Source organism: Austrofundulus limnaeus, unplaced genomic scaffold (assembly GCF_001266775.1).
Source record: "Austrofundulus limnaeus strain Quisiro unplaced genomic scaffold, Austrofundulus_limnaeus-1.0 Scaffold36, whole genome shotgun sequence".
Classification (NCBI taxonomy): Eukaryota; Metazoa; Chordata; class Actinopteri; order Cyprinodontiformes; family Rivulidae; genus Austrofundulus; species Austrofundulus limnaeus.
Genome location: NW_013952438.1, coordinates 931039 through 941144, shown reverse-complemented (window position 1 = coordinate 941144; position 10106 = coordinate 931039). Strand labels below are relative to the sequence as shown.

The 10106-nt window shown below is 37.8% G+C and overlaps 1 protein-coding gene and 1 long non-coding RNA gene across 3 annotated transcripts in view; one reads left to right on the top strand and one right to left on the bottom strand.

The window, feature by feature from the left end:
* The window catches only part of itga1 (integrin, alpha 1), a 61157-nt gene that overhangs the window by 38240 nt on the left and 12811 nt on the right, over window positions 1-10106 (bottom strand). Inside the window, exon 2 of one of the 2 annotated variants that reach the window (XM_014006504.1) lies at window positions 634-754. The exons of the other annotated variant lie outside the window; for it this stretch is intronic. Coding sequence (XP_013861958.1) covers window positions 634-754 — 121 coding nt within the window. The remainder of the gene's footprint in view (window positions 1-633; window positions 755-10106) is intronic. 2 annotated transcript variants of the gene reach the window in all.
* On the top strand, window positions 9642-9884 carry LOC106516246 (uncharacterized). Its single transcript, XR_001310076.1, has 2 exons — window positions 9642-9744; window positions 9784-9884. It is a non-coding gene; the product is annotated as an uncharacterized LOC106516246 (long non-coding RNA).

Genomic DNA, 10106 nt, shown 5'->3' with positions numbered 1-10106 from the left:
GCGCTGCTCTAATCGCGCTTGAGGCGCCGCAGAACTTCCCGACGCTGATTGAAGCGCGTCCACCATAGACTTTGCATGTAAACCTGCTGCTCCTGACGCTGAAATCGCGTTTGGTGTGAACGCACCATAAGACTAAAGTATCGAACCGAACCGAATGGTGAATTTTCTGTATCGTTGCACCTCTAATATATATATATATATTAGACTGCATGAGATTGTGCATGCCATTTTAGAAAGTTAGACAAAACATAAATACATTTTTAGAAATTAAAACTCAGTCCTTTCTCAACAGAGTTTAGTTTAAGTCTCAGCCATGAAAGACAAGCAAGTAACTTCTTCTGCTCTTTGATAATAAAGGCTTTCAGCTGAAGAGGATTTCTACCTCCAGATTCCTCCCTCTGCCTACCCCCCTTTTGTTGTCTTTGCTCAGATTTTACCTGACTGATTAAAATGATGGCTTTACTCATTCTGTGAAGCCTTTTATGGTCACCGTTTTCCTTTTAGACGCAGGGCTGGAATGTGTTTGATGAATAGAGTCTTTGCACTACAGGTGATGGTCTTTCAAAAGAACCTTTCTTATTCTCAAAAACTCAACAAAAACAAACAAACAAACAAACAAACAAAGAACCTCACCATTTTCCCTCGCTGTTCTCAAACTGCTGGACTGTGTAGCCAAACATGTCATCTAGTGGACCCTCAAAGGACAAGCTGTTCTTCTGGTCCACGTTGAAGGACAACACACAAGTCAGCAGCACTGCGAGGACAGAGGAGGAGACAGGGTCACACATACTGAGACCGTTCGAAATTAAACGACATTATTAGTTATTCTAGTCTGCTGGGGTGAAAAAATAAACAAGATGAAGAAAATAATATCTTAGAGCAACATATATTAGTAGAGACTTATGTAATTAGAGCTTCACTTGAATCTAATAAAATCTGGCAGCCTAGAGAGGAAACAAAACATGAGGTTAACGCTTTAAGAAATGTCTGAATAGAACCCACTGAAACACATTAAAACTTTCTGGAGGCTGCGGGAGGAATTTGGAGCATCACTGTTAGGCTCACTGGTCAGAGTTCAGATGGACATATGGGACAATGTCTTCTTCTCTTGCACTCTGCGTGGCCTGGCTCGGTCTGAATTTATCACAGAGGCTCGATATAAATCCCTGCATGACTCTTTGTGCCCGCGCGACAATGGCACCCTTTATTTTGTCCTGTGCCAGTGAATTCCTCCAAGATAATTGATTAAATGCAGCGACTTGTGACGAAGCAGACAGAAGTGGGAGAACAGTGGGATTACAAACAAGACGTTCAAACACAGACCACATACACGGAGACACGAGGACAAGCAGCTATTTGTACTCTGGTGGAGAGGCTTTATAGCTAATGCGTTTGACCCAAACATTATAAAAAGCTACCATGTAATGTCTAGACTGAAACATTTCAGCAGCTTGGAGCTTGAAAGATGATGGCGGCTGTTTTATCAGTTGTTTAACTTCTTTATCCCAGACAGAAAAGTTTCATAGAACTTTAGGGATTTTTCAAAGAAGCAAACAAAAAAAAAAATACATAAAAAAACAACTTCTGCTGCTGAATTTAACATTGTAACGTTTTTCAAGTCAGTTTTAAGTGTATTTTTTATTATTGTCCCATAATGTTTTAAAATCTCACAACTGCCACTCTGATTTTGTAGCCCAACCAAAGGTAAAAGACTTGACTGTTAAGAAAAAAAAACAAAGCACAAAAACAAAAGGAGGTAGCTTTTTGGACCACAAGTTGTAAAAGTCTTGGTTTCTGGTTTAACTTTTTCCTTTATTTCAAAGGATTGCATAAATAAGGTCCCATTGGAGAAGCTAGATAGCTCTGTGAAAGACCTCCATTTGAAGAAATAATGATTAGACATTCAAGGAAATTAAAAAAAATCAGATTTCAAACGTTTTATCATGGTTGACACAAATACTTTTATTTTCCTTTGGGATAAAATAAATGATCCATTTATTAATTCAAACTCTATTTTGGAAACCTTCACACTGCTGTCACTTTTGCATTAAATTATTATTTGAACAGAAATATGTGAATATTTAAAACAGGGTTGTCCAATTATGTTCGTTGAAGGTCTCTATCCTGCATGGTTTAGATGTTTCTCTGCTCCAACACACCTGAAATTAATAAATAAAGGATTAACAGACTTCTGTATAAAATGAAGAGGCAATTCAGTCACTGAATCAGGTGTGTTGAAGCAGACAAATTAACTGACGCAAAGGTAATGAAACATAACAGCAATAAATATTATTAGTTTTACCCATTTTATTAATCTTTACATTACCTAAACATTAAACCAGATTACTTTTTGATGAGTATGTGTAACATTTTCTGATCTGCAAAATGTGTTGTAGACCAAAAATCTTCAGTGAAAATAATGAACTTCTTTGTACAGTAAATGAATCTGCTGCGTAAAACTGATGGTGGTGCACAAGATTTTTAAAAAGTGTTCATTTGAACCACAGATAACAGTAACTCACTGTGTTCTTGACCCCAGTCAAACTAAACTATAGATCCCCATACTGAGGTCACTCCGACGGCTATGTGCTGCAGGTTAGATACTGACTACTCACAACCTCTACACAAAACCTCACTTACTCAGTTTAATAAAATATAAATGTGATGTAAAATTACTCAGTTTTAAAACAAATTAAAATGTATCAACTGAGACATTAATGGTTAACTATGCTTCAACATCACCACAGAACAAATGTTAAAGTTCACCTTTTTGTTCTCACCTTGCACACAAACCCAGGCAGAAACTGTTATTTTATAGATTGTAATAAAGTGGACACATACTGTTTTGGGGTAATTTGTAGTATCCTTGGTAATCTATAAGATTTAATCACTAGATTTTATCTGGTAGCATAATAATTTGTGTTTCAAAACAGCTGCCACAATCATTAGGTGCTAACAGCTTGTTAGATATGGAAAGTCATGCCAACAGAAATGAATGGAAATCAGTAATTCATATACAATTACTCTTCTCATTGCATCATATAAACACTGTAGAAGAGTTAACAAGCTGTTGCTAGTCCTGTGCGGATCTTGATTCTTCACAGTTTATGAAACCAAGTTTACATACACTATATAAAAAGGCACTTTTTTTCCACACTGATGTGAAATCAGAATAAACTTTTCCCATTTTAGGTCAGTTAGGATTGCCTAATTTTTTTTCTATTTGCTAAATGCCAAATTAATAAGAGAGATCATTTTTTAAACTAAATTTTATTACTTTCTTCAAAGTCAAAATTTTAAATTCATAAAGGTTACACTTTTAAACAATTTGGAACATTTGATATCATGTTTATGGAAGCTTTTGATAGATTTATTGATAAATTATTTAGACACGCCTGTGAATGTAATTTAAGGCACACATGAAACACATTGCTTCCTTGTGTAACATCATGGGAAAGTCGAAAGAAATCAGCCAACATATCAGGAAGAGAATTGTGGACCTGCACAAGTCTGGTGCTTCTTTTATCTGTACAAACAATTATATAAAGGTACAAACAAGATGGGAATGCCCAGCCATCATACCGGTCACAAAGGAGATGGGTTTTGTGTCCAAGAGATGAACATGCTTTGCTCTGAAATGTGCATCAACTCAAGAACAAAAACAAAAGACCTGGCGAAGATGCTGGCTGAAGCTGGTAGAGTGTATCATTATCCAGTAACATAAAAAAACAGATTAATGTTTGCAAATGCACACAGGAACAAAAATCTTAATGTTTGGAGACACGTCCTGTGGTTTGACCAAACTAAAATTGAACTGTTTGGCCATAATGATCATCATTACGTTTAAAAAGGGGGAAGCTCGCAAACCTGAGAACACCATCCTGACTGTGAAACACAGGGATGGCAGGCAGCATTATGTTGTGGGGTTGTTTTGCTGCAGGAGGCACTTCACAAAATAGATGGCATCATGAGGAAAGAACATTGGGCCTCATGCAAGAACTATTCGTATGAACAGATTAGTTCTTTTTTACTTTGCGATGTCATTTATGAATGGACACTTCCTGGTATGTGGGGCAGGAAACGTAGCCTTATATGGTGTTTTTGGGGTGGTAATTATGCTAATCACCTCTCCCTGTGCACGAGCACCTGATACGCATTCATCATGTTTACGCAGCTCATTTACACACTTTCCCCAAAGATATAAAAGTTTGTTGAATCTGACATGGTATGTTCGTACGAACCCTTCATATGAACAAAAGTAGGTTAAATTTTGTATAAGAATACAAACATGTTCTTTCATGAGGCCCATTATGTGGAAATACTGAAGCGACATCTCAAGACATCAGCCAGCTTGGGCGCAAAGAGGTCTTCCAAATGAACAATGACCCAAAGCATACTGTCAAACTGGTTACAAAGTGGCTCAGGGATAACAAAGTCAATGTTTTGGAGTGGCCATCACAAAGCCCTGACCTCAATCTTATCAAAACTTTATGAGCAAAGCTGAAAATACGTGTGAGCAAGGTGGCCAACAAACAAGACACAGTTACACCAGTTCTGTCAGGAAGAATAATTCCTGCCAACTATTGTGAGAAGCTTGTGGAAGGAGATCCAAAACGTTTGACACAAGTTATACAGTTTTAGGGCAATGGTACCAAATACTAATGAAGTGTATTTAAACTTTTGACTTTGAAGAAAGAAATAAAAAAATGTCTTAAAAATGATCTCTCTCTCATTATTCTGGCATTTAGCAAAAAACAAAAAAATAGTAATCCTAATTGATCTAACAGGAAAATTTTATTCTGATTTTACATCAGTGTGAAAAAATGCATTGTGTCTTTATAAACAGTGTGTGTAAACAGCTGGTTTCAACTGCAAAACTAAAGTTTCTGCAAACTCAGGCAGAACTAGATGTGCAGAGTCTGAAAAAGGAATCCCAGCCAAGATATTTTATCTCCTCTGTTTCAGCCTCCATCCTTTCTCCTCTGTGACCCCTCTTCCTCTCCCACCAAATCTCCATTTCCCGTTTCATTACAGACAACCCCTTAACTCTAAAGGCACACACACCGACACACACATACTCACACGGACACACCAGGAAAGATACATTTCTAATTTAGCTCATTAAAGATGGCCTTGGGCCAGTTGAGCTTTTTTCATTTATGAGTCGAAGCTCAAGTACAATTCAGTCAAACTGTCCTGAGATTTGAATTATTCCAAACGTCCCCTGTCCATTGGGAGACTGCCAGTCTCATTTTACTGTCCTTGATGTCGTCTGACTCCACCCAGCTCAAATAAAACCAGTAAGTTATGAACTGTAACTGGCCATTTCTGATCACATCTACCATGAAAATCCAATAATTTCCTCTTTGAGACTGAAATGGTCATGAGTCACTGTGGTATTGGCATGTTAGGTTGTCTGTCCCAGTCTGAAAGATTCATGTTGGAATCGATCACATGGGCTGAGCACAGCAGGAAAGAGAGGAATTTATTTCTAACAGTCCAATAAATCAAGGCATTAAATTAAAATACTGCATCTCAAATCAGTTATCTCAAAATTACATTGTGGTCAAAAATAAAATGCAAAAGAACGTGGTATTACTTAATGAAATATAACTCAAATTAAAGCTCAAAGATTAGGCATTAAGAAAAGTATTTCAAAACAAAATTGAGATAAAACTAGGAAAATAAAAAAATCAGACTTTATTTGTTTTTTATTGGCCTGGTTTCATTTTAACCCTGTACACTAAAAATGTATGCTGTTATATTTTAGCTTGAAATCTTTTCTTAGGATTCCAAGGATGGCCAGTGCACCCCCCACCCCCACCCCGCCATGCCACCTTTATGGCTCCGCCCCTGAGCTAAAGTACGTAAATGTCAGTCAAAAGCAGAAATGTACAAACACGTGCTGACCAATTCATAAGCCTACACAAACTGACAAACCACCACATTAGTCAAGCTGCAAACAGAAACCAAAGCACAATTTATCTTTGAGGCCGTTCTTTTTTTTTTTTTTTTTTTTTTTTTTTTTTTTACTTTTTGTTTTATGGCACAATCATTGTTGGGCTTTTAGTGGACTCAGAACATTAGGGACGCATACTGAGTGATCAGCTTAAAAGCATTTCACGCATACACAGAGGACTGATGCTGCTGCTCTGCTGGTGTGTGCCATGCTAAAACACATACACATCCTTCTTCTTCAGTAGAAACTTAAAAAAAGTGTTTAAATAATGCACGAATCCTGGATTTCTGGTTTTAATCCAACTCCACGTGTTTGTAATCGCTCCTTGCAGTTTTTCAGCAACCCGTGATAGAATCTTTCTGCCCTCTAAGTTGTAATCATTACAAGCTACATTACTGAGTTTAACATTTCTGCAAAGCATTACAGCAAGCAGCCAAGGTCAGATTGCAGTCGGGACTGGAAGCAGCAGAAATCAGCACCTGCTGACATCACACCTGTTGTAAACAAAAATAAATACAAAAAGAAAAAGACCCAACTCAGCACCTGTAGGTTTCAAAGCCGGAATCAGCTAAAGTAAAAAACACAGGCCCAACTGGCACCTGCTTGTCTGTAACACGTCTAACCAGCAATAAACAGCTTTAAAGCTTGACTCAAATCAGCACCTGTGTGCAACACAAACTAAACTTTAATTAGCTGTGGTCAGAAATGAGGCTGCGCCTAAACTGACACATGCAGTAAAAGTATTAACAATCCCCAGAATTAGCTCAGAAACGTAATCATCCTAATTGCAGAGTTTTGACACGCAGGTGTTTGTAAAGAAATTTGATGTGAAAGGATTGGGGGTGGGTTCCTGGAACTGTTCTGCACCATCTGCTGATGTTTAACAGCTGACAGTTTCTGCCAGGAGAACAGGCTGCTGGCATGGCCCTGGGCAGCTTTGAGTCATGAAACTAATAAAACAGAAAACATTTCCAGATTCCTTTTTTATTATTATTATTCTTTTTTTCATTTTTGTTTTTTTGCTAAGCTTCTTTATCATCCTTAACCACTGACTTCCTCATAAAGCTCTGATGACTTCACACTAACGTTTTATCTTGTTTTGTCCTTTAACGTCATTCACACTTTCCAGTCTAAAGACTCTGAAACAGACAAAAAAAATCTTGAGCTGGAATTGGGATCATTTCAGCTCTGCACACTTTGACTTAATTTTCTCATGTGGCTGTCTGCTCAGTTTCTTCCTCTTGGCAAATTTGCAGCGCGTGGGTGTGCACTGGACGTGAAAAGGTCACAAAAATAGGTGTGTTTGTATCTTCATACGTAGGAGAACAAAGCAGGGCTAAATTCCTTGGAGTTCTAGAGCAAATGTCTGGAGGAAGAGGAGGACAAGACAAATAACTCAAGCTGACAGCATGATCAGAAACAGCAGCACGTTAGCATGATCTGCGTGGTTAGACATGTTGTTTCTGCTCAACAGCAACACTTCACCGCTACACAGGAAGCTGCGGTGCTTTATGCTTTTTGCACGATATGCTTTCAGCAGCTCTGAGTTGTGGGTCACCCACATCTAGATTTAACTTCAACCTCAAAACACAACTCCTGCCAAAGTTACCAAACCGGCACTCTTGAAAACAAAACTGGCTTGCTAAATTAAGATTTTTTAACAAACAGTGTATCACTTTGAATTTTCTGAGATAGACATTTAAAAATCATAAAAACTCGGTATTGAGAAATTCATCATAGTGACTCATTCTGTCAGCACAGGTCAATGCATATCCGAGCAAAATCCAGTGCAGAGCTGATAATATCAGGAGTGGCTAAAGAAACATAAAATGATTTATTCAGGAAGATTGTTGCCAGATGTTTTCTATAGCATTGTATTTATCGTATTTCCTTAAAATAAAACACTTTACTGTAGAGTAGTGGTTCCCTAAATTAGACTGACACACTGGTATGATCTCCAGGAAACAAAATTATAAGAAAAATTGTGCTCATGGCATGTTGTTTTGTTGTTTAAAAAAGAAAAAAGAAAAAGAAGTAATATTTGACAAACATTCAGAATCACCTGCCTTTCAGAAAAGAATATTAAACGACTCATGTATTTTGTTTTGGCATTCTTACATTTACTAACATAGTCTGTACCTAAATTTTTGATTGTATGATTATGTTCTTGCAAAGAATACATACAAAAATCACCAGAAACATGTGTAGAAGTCAATAGTTGTTTGAATATTTTAATAAAAGTTATACAGATATTTAAACAGTTAAAAAAAACTTGTTGTTGAGGTACAATTTCTTTTTCAAGAGGGACCTGACAATATAGCAGCACCTATAAAAGATGACATTCCCCCAAACAATTTTAAAGGTACATGTCTACAATCACCCACCTCAACCTGACTTGATTTTTAACTTCCTGTTGTCCATTCCGTTGTTAATTCATTCGTCCATCCCTCTGTCACTCGAGAACATTATCCATCTTTATACAATTTCTGCTTTCCATTCATCTCTGTCCTTCCCTCCATCTCACCATCCAACCCAACATCTCTGTGCTTGTTTCCCTTCCTCTCATTGATTGAACATGGCCAACGGTGTCAAATTACACTCTGCTAAACTTCCAGATGTATTCTCAGGAGCTCTGTTTTCTCACTGGTGTAGAAAACATCCAGCCGTAGGCAGACACATGACATCATCCCCTCCCTCATGACTGTCAAAGCTTTCATCCTTGCAAAAAAAAAAAAAAACAACAACCCTATTTCTGTAATGACGTGAGAGTTACTGAGAGTCACCAAGACATTTCCACCTGGCAGGCTCAGACCGTTAGTTAAATCTGCTGATCACAACTGTTTTAGGGGTTGAAGGAGGGACACAGGCTAAAAATACACACCGCCAAGGGTCAGAGGATGACCTTCTAAAATCAATAAGCATCATGCAAAATAATCTAGCATGTTTTGATGGAAACCCTAAGAGAAAATACCATAAACTGCAATGAATATTTGTGTAGCTTGTTTTGTGACGGCAATGGAAGCAAATGGAAACATGGAAACAAAGCAGACAAAAATTATGAGTAAAGAAAGTAGGAAAAAACAAACTTATAGAAATTTCTGAGTGTATCCAAAAATAGTATTTTAAAAAGTGTTTTAAACAATATATAAATATAATTTAGTAATGCAGTTCAATTTCTTCAGTCTATTTTTAGTGTTCCACAAAGCATCTATCCAGAGATCACAGTAATCTGCATCAGCCAGTCATTTTGCATAAATTTTCATTTGTGTTGCTGGAGCTGTAAAGTGCCTTTATCTCCTGACCATACTGTTTGGTGGACACATGCAGTTGACTCAACAGTAAAGATAACAAACAGTTTGACGTGGCCACAATAAGATAAGATAAGTTAAGATAAGATAAGATAAGATAAGATAAGATAAGATAAGATAAGACAAGATAAGATAAGATAAGATAAGATAAGATAAGATAAGATAAGCTTTTATTATTCCCACAGGTGGTAAATTTAGGTTGTCATGGTAGGATGTGGACAGTACAAAAATCTGGGACTGATGAGGGAAGTGGCTGCAGCTGTTACAAGCAAAACAGGGAGTAGGTGGAGATGAGCATAGAAGGCTGACTAAGGGAGCTGAAACTGACTGAGGAGAAGTGACTGATGGAACAGATATAATAAACCTAACAAAACACACAGAGGAACAACAAAATATCAGGTTTGCGTTTTAACTGAGTACCCAAATCAGACTCGACGGACAGTGAAAAGACAGGAACTGACACAAGTGGTAAAAAAGGTAAGTGAGTTTATTTACAGTGTTTGCCCAGGGTTTGAGATCCTGAGGTCGAGGCTGGCATGGAGGGGAAGGTTGAAGAAGAGTTCCAGGTAGGTGAGATTTGTGAGGTCTTGGTTGTTCTTGTAGGTGGTAGTGCACGAGAGAGGCAGGGCGGAGATGTGAGGAGGATTCACAGAGAAATCCAGTTCCCAGATAAGCTCACAGCTTTCAACGAGGGAGGAACCAGAGAAAACTCCTCAGAGGGTTTCACAGGGGTTTGAACCGGAGGTGACTGAATATTCCAGCATCGGATGGATCTCAGCCAGCAGCTTAAATGGTGTCAGAGTCTCATCAGCAGAACACTGTGCAGGTGAGTCCATCCC